Source organism: Venturia canescens, chromosome 4 (genome assembly GCF_019457755.1).
Source record: "Venturia canescens isolate UGA chromosome 4, ASM1945775v1, whole genome shotgun sequence".
Classification (NCBI taxonomy): Eukaryota; Metazoa; Arthropoda; class Insecta; order Hymenoptera; family Ichneumonidae; genus Venturia; species Venturia canescens.
The window spans coordinates 22,356,129-22,383,206 of NC_057424.1; the positions used below are offsets into that span (position 1 = coordinate 22,356,129).

A 27,078-nucleotide genomic window follows, 5' to 3' on the forward strand; every position below is an offset into this window, starting at 1 on the left:
CTGTCGAAAACATTAAAAATCTTAGATCCACAATAGCAGAAAGACGTAGCCATCTAACAGTATAATTATAAACTTCGTCAACATGAATGAATGATGCAAAATAGCTGCTTCATAAAATATGTGCAGTGTCAATTATTTCGAAGTGCTATATGTATGTTTGTGGTGTACTGTGTGAACAGCTGAAGATTGCTCCACAGTAAAAAGGAAACGAGACAATATTGAAAAGAACATATCTTCCGCTGATCGGTCGAAACACCGAACACTCGCGTCTATCGTATTCGTTTATTTTTTATTTTTTTTTTAATTTAAGAAACAATGTTTCGTGAAGGACATTATTTGGAAATGATCAAGGTACGTGCCAGTCCGTTCTGCTATCGCGAGAGTTGCATACACCTGTGCATTCGGCGATTGCATAGGCACAACCAGCTGTTAAATAATAACCTGGTATACGAAGGCATGGACGTTCTGGAATGACTTTAAAAGACTATCTTGTACCCTGTGGTGACGTGAAATAAATTGATCATTTGTTTTATGTCACGAACAGACTGTTTATGTTTACTTTGTGGGCTTTAACTGTTTCTCGAAAGTTGAAGGTCTCGAAATTGAAAAATTGCTGAATTCATTACGATAACTTTATCGTTATTCATGTTATCGAAATTCAATTTAAAAACTTAATTTTTCATTAAAAAAAAATTGATAATTTCCATCTGAATTTTTTTTCCTCCCATTATAAAGCAAACAATATTGACTCTTCAGTGAAAATATGACGGAAACAACAAATATTTATCTTTCAATAGGTTTCAGAAAGTTGTTTGGCCACAGCAATTATAACAATCAAAGAGAAAACTGTTGAATACAAAAAGAAGAAAATTACTACCAATAAATGGCTAGATTTGCAGGACTGGACTTCCTTGTACAGTTTAATACGAAAAGCCATTATACGCAATCACGAGAGCAAGTCTCGAGGTAGAATTGACTCGACGGAACATAGAAAATCCACTGGTCACTTAGAAGTCAAGTAAGAACAAATCGCATATGAACGAGGAATCACAACGAATGTACTTATGAAGCCAATTTTTGCTTGTTGACATCAGCGTTAGTATCAGAAGAGATTGAATTGATCGATTTGATCAAATGAATATCATCAATAACAAATGTGAATTACATGTAATAATTAAAAGTTTATTCGACTATTGAAATATTTTTAGAAACTGAATGAATTCTTGTTTTTTCAATGAAATTTCGATTTTTAATGAGTGCTAATTATATTAACTGCGTCGTATTTTTGAGTTCTTGAAAAAAATCAAATATTCCGTACTAATAAACGTTTTTTCAGGTATAAATTCGAAACGACAGATTTCCCAGAAAACGAAAATTCATTGCCGACAATAAAAGTAAGCGTCACTCCAGCTAGGAAAAGTAAAAAAAGCTCGAGTGACAGTAAAACAAAATGTGAGAGCGTTGAGATAAAGAAAAAGGAAACAACGCTCTCGGAACGCGAAAACGATAGAGCTTCGATAATTCAACAATTAAGCGAAAACGACAGTTTTCTTCTAGATAATTATTCCCTGGAGGAATACGTGCCACCGGAACTCCCGAGCGCGACAAAAGTCAGCGCGAATCTGGACTATGTGCCAAGTAGAAAAAGTATGTTGCTTAGAATGCGGGCTGTTGAGGATTCAAACAAATACACGCCGACAAACAGAAGCAGATCGTCGTCGGGAGCAAACGTTCACAATTCTGAAGTCAATTATATTCCAAATTCAATTAAATCGTTGGGAAAAGTCGTTCACGAAAGTTACGACCCTTGCGCAGCTTCGAATTTATCCACGGACCTCAGCGAAGCTTATGTGCCTAGCTCGAAAGGCGTCAAAACCAAAATCGAAGAATATCAGCCAGATTTTGCCAGCAAAACGATGAAATTTGACGACAGTTACGTCCCATCCGCCACAAGCTCGGCTAAAAAAAAAGAATCGAAAAAAAGGCACCACAAAAGTCACGACTCAAAAAGCAAAAAACCATCGACGAGTCGTTCGGTTATTTCAAAAATCGCAAAACGCGAACTCTGACGAATCTCGTCATTCAGATTCGTCTATAATATTTGTCTGTCGTCTTACTATCTGATGATTTGCGAGAATCTCGATAACTAAATGTCGCAAGCCATTTCTACTGACGTACGAGAGAAAGGAGAAAATTCCTTTTTAGTTGAACTCTTTTCATACTCGAATTTTTCTGTGCAATCAGTTCCTTTGATATCAATAATTAGAAAAATTGCGCTCGTTTTGGAGTTTTGTATGCAGGTGTTTTGAAATTGCTGATTACGAACCCGACATCCAAGCTTGGACTCAATACGGAAATCTTTGATTCGTGTTTCAACGACATAGGAGTATTATCAATATGCAAAAACGTTTGTAACGAGACGTTCACAATCGGCCGTTTTTTGTTTTTTTGAATCAAACATTTGCATCGGGGGTCCTATGAAAATTTATTTCGTGCATGAATATCCAAAGAATAGAATTTCAGAACTGAGAATCTGGTAGAAAAAGTTTATAAGATCGTGCGTCGAAAGATTGAAAAAAAAGAAAAAAATATTTTGTACTTTTCTTTTTACATTCTGCTCTGTAATGTAACAAAATTTTGTTTCAGTACTTCCGGCTATTTTCATCTCGCACATTCTAGAGGAATATCAATTTGTAAATAACGAATTTTCGCATTGCACGAGGAACACGAAAATCATTGTCATATTTTATTGTGTATAAAGTATTCTTTTAAAATACAAAACGCGCAATTATTTTTTACTATCTTAACATGAGAAGTGTGTTCAACCTTCTTCCATTGGTTCGTCAACCAAATTTTGAATGGGTGCAAATTGTGTTTCCGAAACTGATTCTTCGATCGGTTTTTTAATTTCCTTTTCCTTTGGTTCGGCATCTTCGTCGTCCGTGTCGTCATCAGCGCCAGGATGAACCGGAACATGATGTTCTGGGCTACTCGGGACTTGAACCATTTCTGGTTTCTCCAAACTCTTTTGCACTTCCTGGAAAAAGTTCAACGCTCGATTTAAATTCGTTTCCCATGAAAATTAATAGTACGATTACTTTGTTTCGCAACTATTGTGTTAATCAGAACGTTGATTGGTATAATAATTATACCTTCATGCCGCTGACTTTATTTATGTAGAAATCGTAAACGAATTTAGCGGCATGCGGCATATCCTGAATTTCGATCGACGGAGCCGAGGGTTCCTCGTCGTTTAATCTGCTCGTGGGATAAGTTTCGTGAGGTAATAATTGGAGCTTAAGAGGCCGTCGCATAAGCTGATCGAAGGCTGGTGTGAGCTCGAAACAATTTTTGAACAACGAGATCCGGGCAAAGACGTATAGGCCGAGACGAGCTCGAGACATCGCAACGACGAGACGACGGGCGTCTCGAAGATGACCAACGGCTCGAGTTTTCACCAAAGACAAGAGTATGTAGTCGTTTTGTTGACCTTGATATTTATCGACCGTTGTGACTTTGCTGGGACGTCCAATGAGCGGATTATTGGCACATCTGAAATAAGCATGATTTAACGACTCGTCCAAATTTCATAACGCTAGAAGATAACTGTCAAAATTTAATTTACACAAATCGACAACAAGTCGTACGAAAATGCTACAATTTCGTGTGACTTATCGTTGAAATAGATTCGTTACCTGATGTTTATAACGTCTCGTAACAAATGCTTCTGGCCATTGTAAGTGGTTAAAATGCTGATTTTCTCGGCGGGATAGCCGAGGAGCCGCATATACATAAAAACTGCAACGCAGTATTCAGCTTCAGCGAGATTTTGATAGAAATAAGCACTGGGTTCGCTCTCTCCAACGCCGTTGAAGTCTTCGACGTTGACAAGTTGAAAATCGTATTGGAAACCTGCGTTGGCAACTAAATACTCGGGACTGCGTTCGACGTGCATCAAATTGCCGAGTTTTTTGTAACGCCAATTGTACAAGTTGCAGATACTTGGCCGAGCACGTCCTTGTCCGTCGAGATCAACGGTGGGCACACCCAATCGCACGAATCTCGCAAACAACGATTGCTCCATGTTGGAATATTTTTGAAACGCCATGTTTTTTATAACCGGCGGTAGTTGATGATGATCGCCAATCATTATCCAACGTTTCAAACGATTGTAACCATCCTGAGGATTTTGCAACAGGAGTGGGATAAACGTTTCGATTTCTAAAATTTGCGCCGACTCTTCCATCAGAATGTTGTCATACTTGAAACCCATGTCAACGAGTTCCCGCCTTTTCAGAGCTGCGTGCGTACACGTCATCGCTATGACTTTTGCCTCCTTCACCAAAAGATATTTCGATCTGTCCAGACCCGATCGCAGGAGTTCGAACGCTCGGAATTCTTCCAATTGAGTGAATGTTCTCTCAATATACCTACAAACCAATTTTCAATAAAATAAAATATTCACATCGACGCGGATACATTGTTTTAACTATATAAAGTTCAAAAACCTCGAGAAAAAGACAATTTTTTTTTTTTTCATGAAATTGGAGAAATTTTCTTTCTGGAAAATCTCTTTCACCTCAGAAACTTGCGTTGCAAAGTATCGCACATTACCTGAAGCAACTGCGAGCAATCTCAAGATCTTCCTCGTAATCTTTTCGCTTGAAAAGTGGTTGAGGCGCATTGTCGAAAAATTTGTGAAACGGGAATTCCTCGTCGACGAGAGAAGCGAGAGCCGAGTTTTTGCCACCACCGCGTTGCTCCAATCTCGCTTCAAACCTTTCCCATCGGGATGATACTTGGTCCATGAAAAAATGACCAGCGGTTTCGCACGTGTAAGCAACGTCGCCTTTTACGTTCAACGATTCCTGTTTGGATTTAGAAACAGAAAAATTTTGTTCTTTTTTCAATCATCAATTTATGAATTGTACTATGGGATCATAATTGTCTTCGACTATCGACCTGTAATCGTTGAACTTCCATGAGTAGATCAAGCCTCTTGGCCAAGACGTAGTTGACCCTTCCATATCTGCTGAAATCTTTTTCCGTCTCAAGTGCCTCTTCACCGTGACCGAGACGCAACAAGTGTCTCTCGTCGATATCCAAGGCCATGATTTTCTCAAAAAGCTGATTCAGAGCCTGATTCGAGTGGGTGACGATTAAGGTCCTCTGATTGGGAAAATTGTGATAAAGGTTGGAAATTATTTGAACGGCAACGTCGGTTTTTCCGGTACCTGGTGGACCAACCACGAGTGTCAAACCCGGTTGCATTCCGGCTCTGATTGCTTCAACTTGAGTCGGCGTGAATGGAATTTGATTTCTGTAAAATAAAAAAAATTGAAATTCATTTCACTACCGATTGAAAGTTTTCAAAGATTTTTTCTCTTTGCTCAACTTACTTTTTCGGCTGATTCGCTTTGTACGGTCCGCGACTCGGTGGCACATGAGGCTCGACCGTTATCACTTTTTTCTCATTTCCATCCTCGTTCAGATCCCTCTTGTTCAGCACATCCTCGAAGGTCAATCTGAATGGTCGCACTATCTTATTATCGTCGTTATTATCCGCCTCGATCCTGATGTCGTAGCCGGGAAAACTGTTGCGCAAATGATCGATATCGAGGAAAGTGTCGTTGAAATCCATCGTTGGTATCTCGTCCGGCATTCTGGGAATATGGAATTTTTCCGGAATTTTTTATTCTATCCTCACCTACACATTCGATAATTATCTTGACGCTTACAGGCGTGAGAGTTTAATAATAGGAGCAATAAATATTCATGAAGCAACAAAGCAAGTTGCGAGAAGCTATTTCCAATACGGTTCCCTACGAACGATCATCATTTTGATTAACTAACGCAACTCAATTATTTTAGCACACTGCTGTGCATTATTCTTATGCAACGTATCAGAATCCCCCTTGACAGCCATTGTAAAACGAACAAGCAAGAAAAATATAAAAATGATTCAACTGGCAGCGGTGGGAAAACGGTCGGTGTGTGGCTTCGACGATCCCTCGAGTTAGGCAACCTCTGGCGAGGCCGTTACTCGAATGGGTGATGATCGCTGAACCACCCACCGACTCGCGCATCAATCACTAAGCAAAAATCTAGCCACCCCTATAAGCCGGGGGCGTCTTAAAGTTCTTTTTGACTCTCGTGCAAATGCACTCGTGTACGAGGAACGAGTGGCTGCGAGCAACGCTTCGAGGGGTCTCGTAGAAACAGAAAGAAAGTAAAGTGAAGAGAAAAAAAAAACGGTACGCTCAGGAATGAGAATAGAATACTCAAAATTCATTAATTTGAATGAATTTTTTGTTCACCTTCTCTGAAAATCTCTAGATCGAAATACTCTCGAATGTTCATACAAAATAGTGTTAAAAGATGGAGAATTGAACATGGAGTAAGCTACCTGGAGTATCGGGCAGCCCCAGGATCTCCGTAGCCCAATATAATATTGTGTAACCAATTGGGCACAACGCACTCGGTGTTCATGAGTTCCCTGATAGTCTCGAGGACAGCTTTAAAATTATTTTCTTTGGGTTTGCGTCTCATGATAATATTGAAGCTTTCGTAAACGTCTTCGCTCCCGTGGCTGGCGTTGTCCATGTCAAGGCGATATTGATTCGAATCCAGCCAAACTCTGTAGGTCCTCGTATCCCCGGGTAAAATTGGTCGTGGCTCTGGTCCGTCCTCGATAACTCGTCCATTCGAATCGAGCATGCCTTCGACCTCGCAGCCTCGCACGAAGGTCAATCCTACTTGTGGAACGAACGGCAATTTGTGGCTGTATTTCGTCCCGATCGTATTCTGCGGCTTGACCGTTATTAAAAAGCAAACATCGTGCTTCCGGAGGTTCTCCCATTCCGATTTGATCTCCTTACGAACGCTCAAGTTAATCGATACGTCCGCTCGCACGCGAGATGGCCTCTTCTCGCCTATATTCGGTTTCGCGACTTCCACAACCGCAAACTGCGTTATTGGCTGAGCCATTCGAGCCCATCCTCCGAAGTAAACACCGCCGTCCTCGGCTTGCCTGAAATTTCGGTTAACTTTTATTATCTTTTCCGGATTTCAACGCACGAGGAAACCCCCGAGCTATTATTCCGGGTGGAAAAAATTGTACGATCTTCAGGTTAGACTAACCAAGGACTCAACCTGCTCACAGAATCCTCAATATCCTGTCGAATCTCATCTGAAATCAGACAAACAACGTATCAAGATACAAAACAATAAAATACTCGGTTTCAACATCGTCGCAGCGCTGGAACTCTTCCGTACGAAAAACAGAACTCTACTCCACCACGAAAAAGTTCCAACCGACGAAAGCTTGGCTCGCACGAGTTTGTAGCAATGAGTGAATGTGGATTTTGTGAGACGTACACGTGGACTCGAGACGAAAGAGGTTGAAGTTTCTCAAGAGATAGTCGTGAAGCGTAAGAAACTGGAGATTCAGTTTCGGAAGAGCGAGACATCCTTCACCAGAAAAGTATTCCGTCGGAACGATGCTCTCGTTCCATATCACATCTTCGGTCGGATACAAAGGCATTTCATTAAGTTCTTCCAGCTGGGATGCTCGGCGTTCGTGTCGAGATATCTGCAACCGTGTTGAAAGTGTGGGTTCAGAAAATTTTTGGAAAATTCGAAAATCCTCGATTTTAATGGGGAATTCAGTATTTTTCATTAGTACCAATAGCTCTTGTAAAAAATCCATGTCCAGTCGATACCAATTTTCGTTGACTTCTCTTTCTTCGGGCGGCACGAGGTTCAAGTAGCTCGCTATCGACCGCAGTTTTTCTTGGCTGAAAAAAACGAATTTCCATATTAAGGGGGATCGGCAAACTCGAAATTCGTTATGATCGGAATTGCGATTAAATTAGTCAGCGTACACGAGCTTATTTATCGAGTTGAACGAGCAATGAATACCTCAACGATCCAAAATGTTTCAACAGTGCATCCCTGGTGTCGACGCTCGCGACGTTCGCGAGGGCGAAGCTCCTTAAATCCGGAAATTTCGCGAAAACAGCCTTCTGCAAAAACCAGGATAAAAATAAGTTTCAACGTACAAAAATCGAAAAGCCTCAAGCGGAAAAATCGAATCGGGGGAGTCGATTCGCAGCATTTTTTAAATCGTCTCAAGACGACGACGATTTTTCCGCTCTGATAAACATGTTTGCGCTTCAGGAGCCCGATGGATTCGGTACGCGATCAATATCGAGCTCTCGCCGAAGCGTTTCACTTCGAAATACATTAGAAAAGAGGAAATCCGAATTTACACAGATTTTTCCAAATCTTTCTACCTTAATAAGCAATAAAACGTGAATATTGAGTTAAAAAACACTCGTGCGAAAAGCCGCGTTCAGATTCGTGTGTTCACCACCTGTTGCTGCCTCCGAAGTTCCATTGTGAGTGTTTTTATCGAAATAATAATAATAATATGGAGAAGAAACAAAGAAACCTGAATTTCAGTTTAAGGAAGTTGAAGCGATATATATAGGACATCATACGAAAAATACATTAGATTTTATTATTCCAAATTAATGAATTGAAAATTTACGTGAATCTTCTTGAACAGCGCTTAATTATGTGTGAAAAGTTTGGAGAGATTTCACCGCCTAGTAATCGAGATATTCATTGTTGAAAATGACAAGGTTAAACATGGGCTCTTATGGAAGCTTTCAGAAAATTGCAAACTTCAACAATAAATATCTCAATTTCACGACGGTGAATAATCGGCATATCCCGCCAGAAGTTTAATACTGTCTTAAGCTTTCTGTTTAAAAAATTTTAATGTGCAAAGTTGGAAAATAGTTTTAACATAAGTTACGGTTCAACCTCCTTAAACTGAAAAGTATAGTTTCACAGAAGATGAGAATATTTCTATGGAAACAAAATTCGATCACTATACGACTGGAACTCGAAACAGTTTATTTGTTGGAAAAATAAAAATTATGTCAAGCTGCCAGTTCACTCGTATATGGGGGAGACTGATCGTACTTTTCAAAATTTTGAAAAACTTTGTCTATTTTTTACTCTCAAACATCAAGGAATGAATTGTCATTTTCTGCAGTTTAATTTAAAAAAAAGAAACAAAATATTCAGGAGCCAAAGGGGCACCCCTTAAAAATGAGTGTTTTTTATTTGACTGCAATTTCAATCCGATGTAGCATGTTCGAGAAAGCAGCCAAAGTGAATTGTGCAAAAGCTTGGAAAGACAGAAAAAAAAAGAAATTTTCAAAAAGTTCGATTTTTTTTTATTTTTTGAAAAATATAAATAATGAAAAAAATAAGTGATTTTTCAAATATCCTGTTTTTTCCTGTCTCCCTATTTATTGAGCGACGGTGTGGAGGCACAAAAGTAAAAAGAGGGATTTTATTTATTACCTGTAGAGATGTGATCTTGGTGTAGTGAAGCTGTGTCATATCGTGGTCGGTTAATGGATCACCGGTTTCCTCGCTGATTTCGAAACGTGCGTAAAACTTGAGCATCTCGAGTAGCTGAAAAAAATACCGCGTCACGTAATTTAGTATTCGAGAGGAATAGCTGGAAATTGTATTTTTTTGCTTGCGACGTTTTTTAACGAGAAGAACACTCGCCGAATCTGAATATCTTGATAGAGGCGACAATTTTGCATTTCGATTGGTTTTAGCGTCAGAAACTTGTGACGTAAGATAATCGTGCTCAAAACAAAGCTTTTATAAAGCCACGAGGACACGTCGCGGCTTCAGCGAATATCTCATTACAATATTCAATCGAACCATTGATTTACATCCTGATTTAAAATGTCGTATTTATTCCGATACGAACGCGGGGATTTTCATTCAAGTTTTTATCAATAACTTCTCGTTTGCTAGATTTTATCGGAAATTCGGTTTAATCCTCTATCGGTAACTCCAACAGAACGATTAACGTGATATTCTTTATTGAAAGAGGTTATCTAAAGTTGAGACTCTGTCACCGATCCGTAAATGTGATTTAACAGTTTCCCATTTTTCATGAGATAGCGACACGCGCTAACCTAAAATTGAAAAATCAAAACTATACTTAATGACTATGCATTTGGTGAAGTCATTTTTTGTTTATTGGGTAAATCAACTTGTTCAATTGTTATTGGGTGGGAAAACACGGGAAATGCTTTTATACCCATTCTCATAAAATGGACGTCAATAAATGTTGGGATATTCCGCGAACGATGACGAAGCTTTCATAGATTCGACGATCGAATTTAAGAACGACAGTTATAATATGAAATATAAGAAAGTACGAATTTCGAAGAAAATAGCGCCAAAAACATTTCTCATCGACTCATCGCTTTGTCTCTGCACCCCTCCTCCCCCTTCCCTTTTTTCGCGCCTGCTGCCCGCCCCCGACGCTTGACGCGAAATCGCGCTCAAAGATAAAGTCGAGGTCGTACTACGGAGTGTGTAAACAGCAGCACAAGAGCGACAATCGAGTCCGTGTAACACTGCACGCTCCACGCTCCGCAGTCAGTCGAATTTCGTAGTCGGATCGACAAAGATCATTTCTCAAGCACGTCCATAGCGCGGGTTCGGTACAATCTCGTCTTGACGTTGATTTTTTCACGTTCGAATATTGTTTATAAGTGAATTCGTGCGTTTGTGCTTTCGGTGAAAGATGAGTTTGCCTTCACTTTGGAAGGACGATCGCTGTTGGAGTGCCCGGTGATCGCGACATCGATTTCGACGAACAGCAAATTTTTTAATCGGTTCTTCCGTTCGTTACGGATTTTAAAAAATCATAATATCGATAGATACATTCGAATGAAAATATCTGAGTGCGGTAAACAGCCCCGAGTTGAACGATTTTCATTGGTTCTTCGATAAAAACAAAGACTTCCGTTTTACACTTCTCTCGGCACACACCAATCACCCCGGAGAATCCAGTACACTAGGCGACGAGCAATAAAAATCTTCGTACGATGCGCGATTGTGGTGTGACAAACAACTTGTTTTCGCGAATCATACGTAAAAGTTTGTAGCCACAGTTCCATAATGTTGACTCCTCGGCTTGCTTGAGCGCAGTTTTCGTATATCTACATTTCCTCCGTGATTTTCAAAAGCGCGAAGATTTTTTACAGCCGTTCGCCGCGTTCTCGGACGATTCTCAATCGTCAGGACTTTTCCCATTTTCTAACCATCACACTTTCAATAATACTCAATTATCCAAATACTCTGACGTAATCGCCGAAGACTAAAACCCTCGTGAACATATAAATCCTGTATATGGTGAAAAAGTAAGGTTAATTGTTGACAAACATGACCGCAAGACGCCCAACACGAGCACCGGATTTTCGAACGTCAAGAAGTGAGCATTTTTTCATAACCGTCATTTCGAGCCCTTTCATTATTTTTCTTCGCGCTTTCGTGAGTGCCAAAAAAAAATCGGCTACTTTTTATACTTTTTATCTTTCTCTTTGTACCCAGAAACTTTAACAACTTGGCAAAAATACAGAAATTTCGACGCGTTTTTTTGCAATATTTCAAACGTATAAAACGTTCATGGTTCATGAAAGAAAACCAAGATGGCGGTATTTTAGGGCGCTGTTCGAAGTGTCGCGTTGTTTTGAAACTTTCCACCGCTTTTTCGGCGTGCATAGATGGCACTGGTGAAAATTTATGTGCTAATCAGATGCGGAAACTTTTGTTTCTGTGAGCACGCGTTTCGTAACCGAAAAACCGACGAAAACCGTTGAAGTAAATATATATGTCGCTAAGATTACTTAATCAAGGAACTCTTCGGATGTTGATGAATTTATTCTCCCCAATTGAAACATAAATCTTTGAGAATATCGTAATAAGCAGGAAGTTAAAAAAGTCATTATCGCGAAACAGCGAAGTTGACATTTTTCATAAATTCTCACGTGAATAACAAAATGACGTGCACAAGTCAGTGCATTTATAACTTTCAAGCCGCAATAAAAAGAATTCTACGAGTTTCATCAACGATTATTCAGTTTCTAGACTTCCCCATCGTGAGATGTTTTAAAAAAAAAATCGATCATTTTATAAGATCAAGATTCGTCCATGATCACGAACCAATCAACAGCGTCTCGTAGGTATAAGTGTGCGAAATAATCTTCGTTCGACATAAAAAAAATCGACTCGTATCAATAACTCATTGATATACTCCGAACAGCTGTGTTTACGTCACTTTTATGAGATAATAGCGTACGGAGATGAAATTACGAACAAGAAAAATAATCGCACTCGGATATTTCTAGCGAATGACAGCCAAAGCGGATATTCAAAGTCGCGAGAATATAACTCGTAACTCGACGGTGGCCAAGACAATGGATCTAAATCCGTAAAATTTTTTCACCATTTCAAGCCCTGAATTTCCATTAAAACTTCCGCAAATGGGAGTATATTTGCTTTATTCGAACTGCGGAAGCTTAGAGATTTATAATTGTTGCTCTGACGCATGTTCGTAAAAGTACTTGTGTTCTCAGAGAGTAATTACAAAAATAAAACACTCTTCGGATTAAGCACGAGCGGACCATTCATTTTGACGATCATGACGAGATATCCTCGCGACCTTTGATGCGTCCAATGACGCCATATGTAAATGTTAGACAAGACATTGAATGAGACGCGTGCAAAATAAGACTGTTTATCATTTGAAAGTTTATCGTAACACGGGTAGCCTCAAGTTTAAGGTGATCTGTCAGTCGCGTGAGTGCGAGGTGTAGTGCTGAAGGGAATTGATGATCCGACGCGCTTTTTTTTTCACGTGTGCTGGGTTATTGCGTTGTCGAGTTGCGAGAGATCCTGAAAGCCTGCTTTGCTTGAGTAAATACGCGGAGTCATCAGTTTAAATCACTATAATCAATCGTCTATAAACTTGGAGCTTTTTCAAAAATTCAATTCCTTTATCCTTTAAGGTAGTACAACGAATCATCCATGTTGACGTGTATTTCGGTCTCATATTTTTGACATCGTTCCAAGAGCCCTTAAGGCCTGTCTTAAGGACTCCTCTTGATGCGCTCTCTCTCTCTCTCTCTCGCGTTATCGCCGATCAATCACGTAGCGCAACGCTCGAGCAGGTTTGATCGAATTGCTCGTTGAATGGAATGATAATCGGACATTGTCGATGTCAATTTTTTGGCACTTCTCTCATTAGCAGAGAAATAAGTTTTGTCGAATGAACCAAAGCTTCGTGGAATATGTCGGAAGAAATTATTTTTATCCTCAAACAATTGTCCAGGCCCACGAATGATTCCTTTGATTCTATTAATCACATTATTTAATATAACTTTATTATCATTTTATTATTTTATTTTATATATTAACTTTATATTCATTCATTAATTTATTTATATTAATATAACTTAATAAGTAATAAATAATTAATAATTAACTAATAAAATAACAAATGTTAATAACTAAATGAATTTCAGTCGCTTTGGGTAATGCTGCACGTAACTTGAATGTTTTTTTTTTTTTTGTTTAATTGACAATATTATGAATTACTTTTATTATAGCAATACTGTGTGAACAATAAGACTCTACACAACATATGTCAAATCAACCATCCACGAACACAGCAGGATACACACACTTCAAAAACATCCAAATGCACTGGCTCGCAAACTTCTCGATCGAACCAATGAAATAAGAAGACTGAAAACGTATATAAAGCCTCTCGAGACTCGATTTATTAGGCAAACCAATAATATGAAGAAAAACATATAAGATCATCGAGCGTAACTTGGGTGGAAATTTTTTTCAATTGATTTAGTTGTTAGAGTAAGATAAGAAGAATGTGGCATCGGTTTCCAAAATGTTTTCAAGCACGATTTTTCGGTTTTTCATTTCAGACGTTTTTAATTTGAGTCACCTTTTGACTTAACAAAATAATTGGAGATTTGTATTGAAAAAAAAATGTTTTTTCATTTGTGAAATTTTTCTCGAATCGTTGTGCGTCGAAATGAGTTACAACTGGTTTCATAATTTTCGATTCATGCAAGTTTTTCACACTTTCCGAGATACGGTGAGGAAACTGGGGCCAACAATGCACTCGTCCCAACCTTCTTTTCCCAGGGGAATTTTTCAGGGTTCTCAGTTCCCATGAGCTTGGTTTAATCGACAGAATTCTTTGTCTCGATGAACTTAATATTCAGCATGAGTAAATATTACGTTCGAGGTTCGTGTTACAAGAGCAGAAAATCATCCAAAATCCTTTCCAACCGGAACTTGTGAACTCGAATTTACTCAAATCGGCGCTAATTTCAGTGTCATCGAAATATTATTTATTTAAAAATTCATGACGCTGAAGTTTCCAACGTTGGAGTCCAACGAAATGATCGAAAAAAACTCTCCAATAATTCCAGTAATTCTCCTATTTTGTTCCCTGCCAAATTTTCGATTCGTAGTTTTTCAAGCTGCACCAACGATTCGTGAAATAAATAATTGGTGAATTAAAAACATTTTTTTCGTTCATTTCGTTGGACTCCAACGTTGGAAACTTCAGCGTCGTTAAAAATTCGAAATAATTGTGATTTCAGTTTGGCCCCGTCGATCATGGCTTTTCCCCCTGGTATGCGCACTGTTGGACATGGCAACAGGGACAAGAGCGACCGAGTGTTGTCCCGGAGGCGCAATTTGGCTAGGAAGTGCGAAAAACTGTTCGGACGGGACTGAAATACGTTTGACTTGCGTCAATGGTTTCTACAGAGTCGATCCATCGGTGAATCACTTCGACGAGTTCACCGTCGTTGCCGGACCCGGCGGTCCGCAGCTTGAGTTTCAGCACGATTACGAACCGATTCTTGCCAACAGGTGAGCACCCAACTACGCACTTTTTCTTGCCTCGAGTGCGGTTGGTTTTTGCCTGTGGCTCACCGGGCTTTCCAGTTCTCGAGAAAAGTTGTTACGAGCCTCGCCCGCCCGCCCGCCCGCGCTCACTTTTCTCCAACCCGGCTCGGGCAATTCAGATATTTTCAGTGCAATCAAAAAAGTCATAAATATTCTCAAACTTTCGTTGATTTTCATTTAAACTTCAAAACGTGTGGGTCAAAATGCATTGCGACGATACAATGTTGCCATGCTAAACCATGCTAAATACGTGAAAAATTTCAATATGATAAGAATTTTATAAAATTTGGTGAACATATTCTTCAGTGCCAAATTTCACAAAACACATTTTTTAAGATTTTTCTTCTGTACAGTTATCGAGTTATTGATCACTAAAGTTCACGTGTATAAGCATATAGCGTTATACATTCCGGGCATAAGAAATCTGCTTTAAGGGTGAATGATACAAAAGTCGAAATAATTAGAAATTGATCAAATTTGGTGATAATGTTCTTCAACATCAAGTGCGAAAACACAAATTTTTTCAAAATTTTCTTCTGTTTAGTTATCGAGTAATTACGCATTAAAGCAGATTTCTTATGCCCGGAATGTATACCTATATATATGGAAACGCTATGCTTATACACGTGAACTTTAGTGATCAATTACTCGATAACTGTACAGAAGAAAAATCTTAAAAAATTTGTATTGTCAAATTTGGCACTAAAGAATATGTTCACCAAATTTTATAAAATTTTGATCATTTTGAATTTTTTTTATGTTTTTAGCATGGTTTAGCATGGCAACATTGTATCGCCTGTGCAATATATCCTTAATGCGTAATTACTCGATAACTAAGCAGAAGAAAATTTTGAAAAAATTGTGTCTTCGCACTTGATGTTGAAGAACATTATCACGAAATTTGATAAATTTCTTATAATTTTGACGAATGTAGCCACCCTCCTTAAAGATATAATCAAAGAAACGTTCATCGAAGTGGAGACAAAATTCAGAAATTGACCGAGTAGCCTCGTCGACGATGGAAACAAAATTGTCTTCTTTCGCGTGGCAATTCGGTGAAAGAAATAAAAAAAAAAAAAAAACTAAAAAAAAAAGTCCACTAGTGAGCTGTCCAGAAATTTCTGCGATTTTTTTTCACTTTTTTTTCCACGCTTTTACAATACAACAGCTATATGGTTTAAGCTGGCGTGTACGCAGCGATGCGGAGATACGAGGCGACGTGTGGCTAAATCATCTTGAATTCAAGCATGGATTCTGTGGGTCTCGATTAACTTGAAAGACTGGCTTTGTCGCAAACCGCTTGCATTTCTATCGCTGTCCTTTTCCTCTTGCTATCCGACTCGTTTTCATCCTTTATCTACACGTATATGGACAAATGTGTTAGCTGTAAAAAAGTTCGAGCGTTTTTCTTCGATTGAGAACCACTGAATTGTGTCGAATATTCGACGACTTTTTGTTTGTTTGCTCTTTGGACTACGTTTTGGACTATTCCGGATTCGCACAGAATTGGTTTTTTTTTTTTTTTTTATTATTTTATGGGGACGTGAAAAAATTTGAAATTTCTTGTTGAACTTTCGAATTATAAGCATTAATTAAAGTTAAAAAATATTGACGAATAAATAAGCCAACTAGCATTTTGGGGATGCGGCGAAGAAACGAGATGAGAATTGACTATCGATGTGGAGAAACATGTGTGACATATCCTAGCATGAAATTATTTATAGAATGATGAAAAAAAATGGTCAGCCACGACGAATGAAAATGTAGAAATTTGTTTCTTCAAATATTGGAACGTTGCCGAGGTCGAGGACACACACTTTTGTACCGTTCGGTCACAATAATTTTCGTGTAAATAAAAATTAATGAATAATTTGAACGAAACATAACACTTTGGCAAATTTACAGCTGAACGGAGGCGCTGCTGGGAATGCGACGGGCGGAGCTCGGAAGCGCAGATGGTCAATAACCAAACGAGTTGTACCGATTGATAGTGACGATGTAAAAATATCGAATATTCATCGAATCGAATTGATTAATTCAGGTTCTGCGTATCCGGTGAAAAGGAGGATGAACGTTGGGCCTTGGTTTGTTTCGACAACGACGAATACGGGATTTCAAGATGGCGATACGGGGTCTTCGGCATGCTGAGCATCATATCAGCCCTCTTCCTTGTCCTCACACTCGTCGTGTACATCGTGCTACCAGAACTGAGAGACATCCAGGACAAATCAATGGCCAGTAGCGTCGCGTTCCTTGCGTCGAGTTATCTCTTGTTGGGAATCGAACAAATGAGGCCTCACGACGTCGAAATCAACGAGGACATCTTGTGCCTTCCGCTTGGTAAGGTTTGCAGACGTTCCAGCTCGCTGGAGAGACGGACGATTAAAACTTTACACGCACATACATTTTTTTTGTAATCCTTTTCAATCGAGAGTGCGCAGCTTCATAATCTCTCGGTTGCGTTTTCTAACAGCCTTCCTTCTATATTGGAGTTTTCTTTCCGCATTCTTCTGGATGAATCTCGTCGCTTTCAATGTCTGGAGAACCGTCTGGTGAGTTCGATCATCGACCAACCACTTCTCGACGTTTTGATTGGACGTTTCGAGCTTTCAAAATAGGGTATTACACCGTTTTTTTGAAAACTGTTTTAAAATAATCCTGAGATCGTAATAAACCAGTAGAATTTTTATTTCTATTTTATAAGACCGAAAAGTGTGTATTGAAAACTATTTTTTATTTATGATTTTCAATTTTCGCGCGGAAACGCTAGCCGCCATGTTGTTTCGGTTTGTGACCGTCACTCCGTTAGTAAACAATACAATTGCGAAAGACCGAGTAATAAGATTTGTGAAAATAATGAGTTAAAGTGTAATAATGCCACAAAAATTGTGGACTCATCGCCAGCATCAACATATTTATCATTGGTAGATTTGTACTTTCTGCTTTCACAAAAGCCTTTTCCATAATGCGATTTTAATTAACGTGATCTATCAGTTGTTCAGTCGGTAAAAATCCTGCTGCACGTTTTATTCCGAGTAGGTTGATATTTGAAAGAAAATATGAGTTACACGCTATTCTCATTTTATTAGAGAACAAGGTGTAACTTTTATTTTTCTCAAAAAGTCAAGGATGTCCGAGTAAAACGTGTAACCATTTTGCAGCCATCTCTCTCGCACTCACGCAAGCACGACGCAAGTGATAGATCACCTTAAATTAATGATAAAAGTCTACAAACGGCGCATGATAGCTTGTAAAATTTCAAAATAACACAGAGCGCACGATAACAATCTGGATTGTTTACTATCGGAGTGACGTCACGTTGGAATCCAATATGGCGGATGGCGTTTCAGACATTTGAAAAGCAAATGAAAAAAGACGATTTTTAAAATTGAATTATAAAATTTACATTGCTTTTTTATGAATAAATATCGACGTTTCTCGTTTTTATATATTTTTTTACATGGTGTAAAATACACCCTATTCATGGCCCACTGAACCCTTGCACTTTCGTTTTTTGACATCTCTTTCATATTTCGTTCAGTATGTCCTAGCAAGCTCGAGGCGGATCAACGACCGAAATCCGAGTCCAAATAGTACGACGGTGAAGTTTGCGACGTTGGAGTCCAACGAAATGGTCTAAAAACACCCTCCAATAATTGCAGTGATTCTCCAATTTCACCAATCGGTGAATTACGAATATTTTTTTGCTCACGACGTTGCAAACTTCAGCGTCGTATGGGCTCAGTGTTCTACCGCGTCGGAAAGGGCTGACACAACATTTTTTCTCAATCGTCCCAGGTTCAAATCCTTTCCTATCAAGGACGCTGACCTCTTCTTGATATTCTGCGGTATCGGGCTAGTTGGCCCAGGGATTTTGCTGCTGGCTGCCCTCGCTACTCACCACACGCCTGGTTACCATCTGAAGCCCCATTTTGGCGAAACTTCCTGCTGGTTCGAAGGTTAGTCCTGATCCCTAGAGAGGCAGCGGCGGGCTCTCGGGACCGAGAATTAGAAAGACATTTTCCAAATATGTTTTCCGATGTCCGAACGCCTGTGAAAACGTGCGAATCGAAGGTTTGAAATGTCGGAGACAAAAATTTCGATGACCGAGAATAAATTGTATTTTTCATGAACGCATTCGAAGGCTTCTGGACATCCAGAGTTCTAGTAGAGTCGTTGATAATTTTATTCAACGAGGATTTTCAAGTCGAACCTTGTCGCTTCGCTCGTTAAAAATGGCCCCGAACCGCTTCCAGGAACGACGGAGACCTGGGCGTTTTTCTACGGACCGATATCTTCTCTGTTGATACTGAACCTCATTTATTTGGGGTTGACATGCTGGAGGCTGTGGTACGATTACCGGAGCTACAACGGCAGCGGCTTGAGAGCCTTGCGGTTCAATTGTTTGCTTTACGTAAAGCTGATTCTCGTAATGGGAATAACCTGGATATTCGAGGTCATATCTTTCGCCAGTTCACTCAACGGAGACAGCGTCTATTGGTGGGTACTCGGACTCCTTCCACCTTCGTAAAACTCGTTTAACTTGACTACTTTTGTTCTTTTTCCTCTACAGGCTCGCGACGGACGTTCTCAACGACATCCAGGGCGTCATAATATTCATTTTGCTGGTACCAATGCGGAGGAGAGTGAAAAAGCTCTTGGCCAGGAGGAGACCCTTCGGCATAAGGTTCCCCAAGTCCTGGGCTGCTTACGACGAGGACGACGAGGTTAATTACGCCCTTCCTGTCGAGGTCGAACTTTCCAATCCTTGAAAGCTCTCTCCTGTCATTTCAATGTTTCCATCATCACCTCGTGTCTGCTTAAGAGTGCGGATCAGTCGGCCAAGTCCACGTGCAATTTTCGAAACCGAAATTCTTTGACACAGTTTTACCGATCAAAAAAGGCTCGCACGCAGGCCAAGAATGGGCTGAGATGTTTACTCGATCGCAGGCGCGAACCCTGTGGAAATATTTCACTTTCAATTTGCGGCGAACTCTCCCGCACTCGCGGTTCCGATACACCGACTGATCGATCCCCCCCCCCCCCAATAACCGTTTTTCGCCCATCTACGAATACTTCGCGTGCATTGTTTTTCAAGCTCCGAGCGACACGTTGACACAACGAAAATTATATCGCGACGCGTTACCGTTATAGAATTATGAAAAAGTAATTTCCTTGTTGAAAATGAAGCATTCCGATGACGTATTATTCAACTTATTTCGGAAGGCAAACATTGAGCAATCTCTGCTTCTTCGCACACGTACAAATAAACGCGCGAATTGTAATGAGAATACGTAACAAACTCTATTGACATTAACTGGATAAACACAGAAGTGAAATGCTGTCGAAGTTGGCACAATAAATTTGCTCAGTCGTCGCGTCACAAGTACGCATACAGGGTGGCCCCGACGCAACTTTGTCCAGCTGAAATACTACTCCACGCGCACCAGCGATATCTCCATTCAACACGATTGTTCCTCCACCCTGTAGAATAAAAATTACGGCTCATTGATGCCCCATACGTGCCATAAATAATACATAAGTCGAGAGAAAAAAGCAAATGTGAAATACCGCGTCTCCGGTGCGTGAGCGAGCGTGGGGCACGGTGTATCGTATGTGTGTGGATAAGAATCTCGAGCCGGCGAGTTGTCATAAGTGGTTAACAACTGAAGGATCTTTACTCAGTCATTCAACTGAATAAAAAATGTCTCGTTCGAGCTTCTTTCGAGAAATTTAAATGGCAGAATAAATCAGCTTCCATCGCTCTTGTCTTCCACGATTACGAAAATCATTTTTTGGCTCCCAAATGCTTTTTTCATATTTTACTTCCGAAGCACTACCGAGAAGCTTGGTTCGAGTGACTTTTCAGTCGCAACTGATTGCAGCACACTGTAACATTGGAACTTGGAGCGCCGATATTTTTTTTTTTTTTTTTTTTTTTTTTTTTTTTTTGTAGAGAATGAATCGTGCCGAATGTCAGGAACGTATTTTCGCTCGAGCTCGAAATTTGAATAATTATTGGGCTTTTTTCATCTGGCATTTCTCACGGTGTCTTTTAAACCCGAAGTAGAAGCCACGGTATTCGTATTGATACGGAGTTGAATGTTTTAGGTTTTGAAAAACGTGCTCTACGTCTCTTTTTAAAAATGGTCTCATCAGCTGTCTTGCCGAAGCTGGCGACCTTGATTTAGCACGAAGCAGTGTCCCCCTTTCGAACTTTGTCCTTGCCTTTCTCCCAAAATTAATACCACTTTCTCAAGCGAATGTACGAACGTCCGGAGACGAAAAAATGCCGGTGACGCAATCCAGGCGAGTCGTCGATCAAACGAACGAGACGAATCTCTCGCGACCGGACATAATGAACAGGAAGAGGGTTAATCTGCCATTCGAAGTTATCAAAAGTCACGCTACAATAATAGACAAGCAGATTAGCCTCTATGAATAAATTTTATTTGCACTCCAACAGCAACACGTGTCCGGGGGGCTTTGGAATGGCATTTATCTCGCATCCTCGTTACGTAACACTATGCCAACGCACGAGACTTTTTCATCCTCGCGAAAATCCGGGTTCCGCGTGTTAAAGATTAAAATCGTTTTTTCGCATCCGCTTTACCGCTGGTTGGAGGCGTCGTCACGATCGTTGCAATTCAGCAAAGTTCTTTGCTCAACTCCGCTGTGAATTTTAAACTTAACCTTCGTGTCGGCTAGATGCAAAGCGATTGTTCGTTGCGCGTGTGTGATTCAATGGGAAATTCCAAGTTTTATATTGATGCGAATGAAAGAAAAGAAGATCGGTACAACAGAATTCTTTCGGGCGGCCAGGAAGAGCTAGAAATCTGCATCGAAGCGAGAGCTTCGGGGTTGAGTACGCGCAGACTCCTCACTTATTATTATTTTGATGTACACACGCGAGAGAAAAAATCGACGGAGGATTCGCAGGTGTGGAGAAAGAAGCTTGGCGAGCCTGGCTGCAGGTGGAGTTGCTGAGAACTCGAGTTTCCGAGCTCCTGCGTCCAGGTGGAGCTGGGACTCGGAGGAGGGGACGCTCGCCTAAAACGGTCGCGTTTTATTTGTCCCGCGGTTGTTGGCAGAGATTGCGAGAGAAGTGGAGGGGACGAAGAAGAAAAAAGGACGAAGTGAAAGACTTCTGTACACCAACGGACGCCGGCTGACGATACGACGAAAGACGTTTCCACGACGAGGATAGAAGCGAAGGCAAAAGTTATAGAAACGCGCGGTTGTCATGATTGTCAGACACGCGAATTATCGACGAATCGTAAGACACGTGGGTTTATACGCGAATAAATGCAGTGCGGGAATAAATGAGAATACTTTAGAAACACGAAGTTGCTATTGAATGACGAGCGCGAGGCTACGGTAAAACTGACAGGTAGTTCTCCCGAGAAAGGGAGAAGTAACGCTGCTACTCGAATCGCTAACTCGAGTGAGCAACGAGAGATAAGTGGAAGAAGGCAGTTTAGGAGTCGCATACACGCGCAATGGGTGGACATTGGGATCGGCAAAATCTCGGAGAATTGGTCACCTGTCGATGAATTTTATAACCGACGAATGAGAGCTTTGACGAGTAACGTGGAGAGCTAACGTAGGATTAAAACTCGAGTAATATATTAGCTGAGTCGGCGGCGAGGGTTTTTTCTTTCGGAAATGTATTCCTGGTTGACTGTACTGTTGCTCGGGCTGTTATGGTTGCGGGAATTTCCCGGTGCGCGGGGCTCGACGGACGTTCGGGGATCGCCGAACCATGTAGCATCGAACAACGAGGAGTCTGTTCTGATAGAAAAATGTTGCGGCCGGGAGGAACTACTGGTCGACGACAATTGCACACCGATTAAGGAGACGAACGAAATGAACGAGACGAAAGTTTGGCAACCCGAATTCGTGGACGGAACAAGAAAAATACGAAGAGAACGAATAAATTATGAAGTGCGAGTCGGAAGACCGATTTGTCGCAGCGACGAGCACGAATCCCACGTTTATTATTATCCGAACGGCGGCGACCGGTTGGCCATTCTCACTTCCGGCCAATTGCGACATTTTATTCCTGAAAAACAACGCGACTTTGCCCAAGAATCGGACACCGAATTGTTCGAATCGTACGACGAGAACGACCCGGATTATCTTCAAACTATACATTACGACTATCCCTTCGGACATTATTGCATCGACAAAGCGGTTCTAAGCGGCGAACGACTAGTCGCCACTTACGCCATGCTCTGCGTACCCGTTCTAACCACCAGTTGGACTGACACTTCCTACTTCATGGGACATCTCGTTGATCCCATTTTCAGGGCCTTCACCATTCTCAGTTACCTCATCGTTGCCATTGTTTATTTTGTTCTACCACAGCTGCGCGATCTCGTCGGTAATATGATTACGAGCATGAGCCTCTGCCTTCTCACCAGTCAATCTGCCGCTACCGTCAGAATCTTCACCGAATACGGGAATCATGTTAGTTTTCTTGTTGCCGGTAAGCCAAAACTTTAACCATTTATATTATTATTCCGTTTTGTTTTATCAAACTCGAATGAATTTTCCGATCGTTCTTATATCACTCGTTGCCATGGCATGACTGTGATTCTATCGGTTACGAGCAGTATCCCGAATGCTTTTCAATTCGATTCTCCATGATTTTGTTGCTCAAAAAATACGACATTTTCGTAATAAAACAATTTTTTCATATTTTCCCGTTCAAACAGTTGTTTTTTTCTTTGTGCAATCATTGCAAGATCGAAAATTCCATTTGGTGGCGGTTTTTCGAACTATTCGCCAAACTTTTTGTTTCGATTCTTCCGTCTTTTTTTCTAGTCACCAAATCTCTATGGTTGAGCGAAGAATCTCGAAGAATAAAAATATAACCATATTCGAGGAATGTTGACAAGTGATTACGAGTTTTGAATTTTTTCAGATACCGTTGCATACGTGTCGCTGCTGGCGGCATTTTTTTGGTTAAATGCAATCGGTTATTACGTGTGGACTACGTTCAGATCGCGAAATGTATTTCTCCGGGTTACGGATGGACGGAAGTACTGTTACTACTCGAGTTACGTGTGGGGTTCGACGGTGACGATATCGGCGATGGCAATATTCGCACACTTCGCACTGGAGACGAACAAGCCGTTGATTACGACGGGAATGGCGCATCCGCCCCAAGAAACAGTCGGATGGCTTGGCCTTTCCGTTATTTTTGCTACTATCGCGTTCACCATTATCGTCGACTTGTGCTTCGTCCTCACGACTTCGAATACTATCAAACGAATGAGCACTTACGGTAGAATCCATCATAAAATGAAATACAGTTTCCGTATGTTTTCTCTTTTGTTCGGGATCATGAGCACAGGCTGGTTGGCTCTTTTGTTGTCGCAGCTCAAATTCGAGGTTCTCATCTATTCTCACATAGTACTTAATTTTTTGCAAGCCGTACTAGTACTCTACGTCTGTGTCTTCGGTCAAAAAAGAGTCACTTTTTTGCTCGGTAAAACTTGCAATTGTTGCAACAACAATGAAAGCCCCGAAGGCCTTGATTGGGGCGAAGAAATGACTGCCATTAATGCTGGTTACTAAAAAATCTAAAGGATTGAAATAATCGTCCTTTGGATCTCAGTGATCTTTAAGCCAAGAGTGCCATTTTTTTTTTTTACTATTTGAGCTATGATTATATTTCACGTTAAAAATGAACTAACGAATTTTGAGACCAACCAAATTCAGACCTGCACAACATAGAAGTCTAAGTGACCTTATTGCGATTAAGACATGGTTCTCGAAAAGAGACAAACATTGAGCACGATACTTGACTCCATCTTCATATAGTATTAATATTTATACGAAAAAATGTAATTTTTAGAACGAATTTTACAAATGTATTTTTCATTTCTTTTTTTTATACTGGAATGGTGAGAGAAAAATAATAAAAGCTTCGGTTTCGTCAATCGAATTATGACAACGGTTTACCGTCCGACTGATAAGTCCACAACTCCACACATTTGTTCGCTGTCCCACATGATCGGGCAATCTTCTCTTTTGCATGTGGCTAAACTGCCAGTGATTTTTTTTATCAAAGGCACCGACTATCATGGGCAGAGAGAACTAAACAAGTATTAAATTTCTAATCTCCCGATGTCTAATTTATAATTCTTTACGAATTAATCAACTTCTCCATCAAAGTTAACAGAATCGTGCATCAATTTTCTGCTTTATGAAGCTTTTGAAGCAGAATTTCACTGCAATGCGATTGACAAATTTTGATTGTTCGTGATAACAAAAAGCATTTTCAACAGTATGAAACTCGTTGAAGCAGCTAGTTCATAGAGTTTTATGATTTCACTGGTGTAAATATTGTCACGAGTGCGCATTTACTTTGGCATCTGGCCAAAACTCTAACCTACAGCAATCGGTTCACAGTTGTTAAGCAGAATGATATACAAATGAATATTCGAAAAACAGATTGAAAAATTCAACTTATTATATCATGACTTACCTGGCCGAATAGACTGCCTTCTGGATGTTTCAACAAATTGGAAAGTTGACATCTGACAACCAAATGACAATCGTCCATAACTGTATTGAAAAAACGTCTGGTGGGCAGAAGAGCTTCGAGATCGATAATTAATTCCAGGAATCTTTCGCAATAGCGCACTTTGTCAGGAAAAACAGGTCCTAGGAACGTAACAAAATCGATTATGAAAAAAGGATAAATATGTTTTTTGAATTTTGAATGAAGAATTATGAAATTCATAACAATGATTACCTTCCGGCGGTATGGTTTCCAAAATTGTCATAAACTTAACCATAAGCTTATGCAAAAATCGTCTTTCCCACTCAAGTTTTTCCTTCAATTCAGGATTATCTTTTTTTCTTATCAATTTCCAGTATTTCTTCCACTTGGGATATTTTCTAAACTCCAATTCTCGTCTTCCCTGTTGTAGAGAAATCCACATGGACAGGGAGACCAATCTCTTGACTTCTTCTCTAACGAGAGCTACTTCCATAGAATTGAAGCAATGATTAAGAAAAACTATGAGGGCTGTTTGTTCCTTGAGGTCATAATCCAATATGCTGTCTTCAAGACAAGCCTCCAAAACACGTTGAAAAAAGCCAGGAAAATTATTTGGACTTTTTTCAAAAGCCTCCCACACTTGGACTCGTTCACGAAACTTCTCATTCACCATAACAACTATCGACATTGTATGAGCTCTATTTGCTTTTTCAGACTCATAATTCGGCCATAAAAAATTCTCTAGATACTGACTGAATTCCAGCATCATTATTCGACGAATCGAGAATTTGGAGGCACATATCTCTTGGATGTATATATCTTCAACTATTTGCGCATTGAATGGCAAATGTTTTTCTGTTGTGTGGGGTGCCCAGTATTTATTTGCCAGCTGAAATGAAAAATTATTACGTGCTATTTTTGAAAAATTGCACAATATTTAGCTTGTTGCATAAAACTATGAAATAAAAATTTTCCATGTTTTTATTCGTTGTGGTTACTACTTCGAATGTTCTGAACATTCATTTGGGAGAGACAGGAAGGAGGAATAGTAAATATACATTTTTTCAATTGGATTTTCAGTCTTGAGAATAAAGATTTGGCACAAGTTTTTCATTCGAGTGCCATTTAATTAAATAAAAAGAAAATAATGCATCAAAATATAACTTGAATGTAGAACCAAACGTATAGTGAAACCGTTAGTATATTTTGAGGTTAGAAACGATACAACTACGTAAAGGAGATGGAGGTTGAACAATTTCCGAGACTTGTTTTGCTAAGGATTTTTACGAATGAATTTGGAAATATTTGTTGATACCTGAGTTATCCTGTCTGAATTTATTTGCTCGACCGTCGGTGCCGGATTATTGGATTTAGCCGGTGGTCCGTTTTGATTCTCCATTATGCTTGCACTATTTACTTATTGAACACTTCACAGAAAAAAAGTATGATTGCTCATTCATCCACAACATCAGCACCGCATTCAAATATCTAAAGCATTTATTTGAAAGATTTTTACCTTAAATTATAAACGGTAAACAATTGAGTCAAATGCGCGATGGGAAACACAACGATATGTACACAATGAACCAGTTCCAACACCACCACTGACTTCAGTCAGAGTCAGCTTAATTCCGTGAATAATTTGTAGGTTAGGTGCGTCAACCCGACCAAAAGAGAGTTTTCGAAATACGCGCCTTTAATCCCTTCATCAGATATCGAACATATGATTCAACTTC

At 40.0% G+C, this 27,078-nt stretch overlaps 4 protein-coding genes across 5 annotated transcripts; 3 read left to right on the forward strand and 1 right to left on the reverse strand.

The window, feature by feature from the left end:
- The first annotated feature begins 22 nt into the window (after nt 1-22).
- Nucleotides 23-2,807, forward strand: LOC122409604 (uncharacterized). The gene is made up of 3 exons (XM_043417298.1): nt 23-351; nt 798-1,018; nt 1,337-2,807. Exons 1-3 carry the CDS (start codon nt 316-318, stop codon nt 2,067-2,069), a joined length of 990 nt encoding a protein of 329 aa, XP_043273233.1. The 5' UTR covers nt 23-315; the 3' UTR covers nt 2,070-2,807.
- LOC122409592 (RNA helicase aquarius) lies at nt 2,734-26,980 on the reverse strand. Its single transcript, XM_043417277.1, has 16 exons — nt 26,859-26,980; nt 26,658-26,769; nt 25,595-26,231; nt 25,325-25,503; nt 9,379-9,492; nt 7,921-8,024; nt 7,685-7,796; nt 7,378-7,591; nt 7,141-7,189; nt 6,407-7,030; nt 5,400-5,663; nt 4,963-5,320; nt 4,615-4,868; nt 3,696-4,430; nt 3,153-3,552; nt 2,734-3,037 (listed from the first exon to the last, which is right to left on the reverse strand). Exons 2-16 carry the CDS (start codon nt 26,739-26,741, stop codon nt 2,822-2,824), a joined length of 4,344 nt encoding a protein of 1,447 aa, XP_043273212.1. The 5' UTR covers nt 26,742-26,769; nt 26,859-26,980; the 3' UTR covers nt 2,734-2,821.
- On the forward strand, nt 10,414-20,605 carry LOC122409601 (G-protein coupled receptor Mth2-like). 2 transcript variants are annotated; one of them, XM_043417293.1, is made up of 7 exons: nt 10,414-11,320; nt 14,520-14,793; nt 16,871-17,169; nt 17,303-17,381; nt 18,628-18,788; nt 19,086-19,329; nt 19,403-20,605. In XM_043417293.1, exons 1-7 carry the CDS (start codon nt 11,272-11,274, stop codon nt 19,599-19,601), a joined length of 1,305 nt encoding a protein of 434 aa, XP_043273228.1. In that variant the 5' UTR covers nt 10,414-11,271; the 3' UTR covers nt 19,602-20,605. The 2 variants fall into 2 exon arrangements, with proteins under 2 accessions (XP_043273228.1, XP_043273227.1); XM_043417292.1 differs by lacking the exon at nt 10,414-11,320 and adding an exon at nt 12,579-12,804.
- mthl5 (G-protein coupled receptor Mth-like 5) lies at nt 20,869-24,781 on the forward strand. Its single transcript, XM_043417291.1, has 2 exons — nt 20,869-23,317; nt 23,756-24,781. Exons 1-2 carry the CDS (start codon nt 22,495-22,497, stop codon nt 24,409-24,411), a joined length of 1,479 nt encoding a protein of 492 aa, XP_043273226.1. The 5' UTR covers nt 20,869-22,494; the 3' UTR covers nt 24,412-24,781.
- Nucleotides 26,981-27,078: the final 98 nt, after the last annotated feature.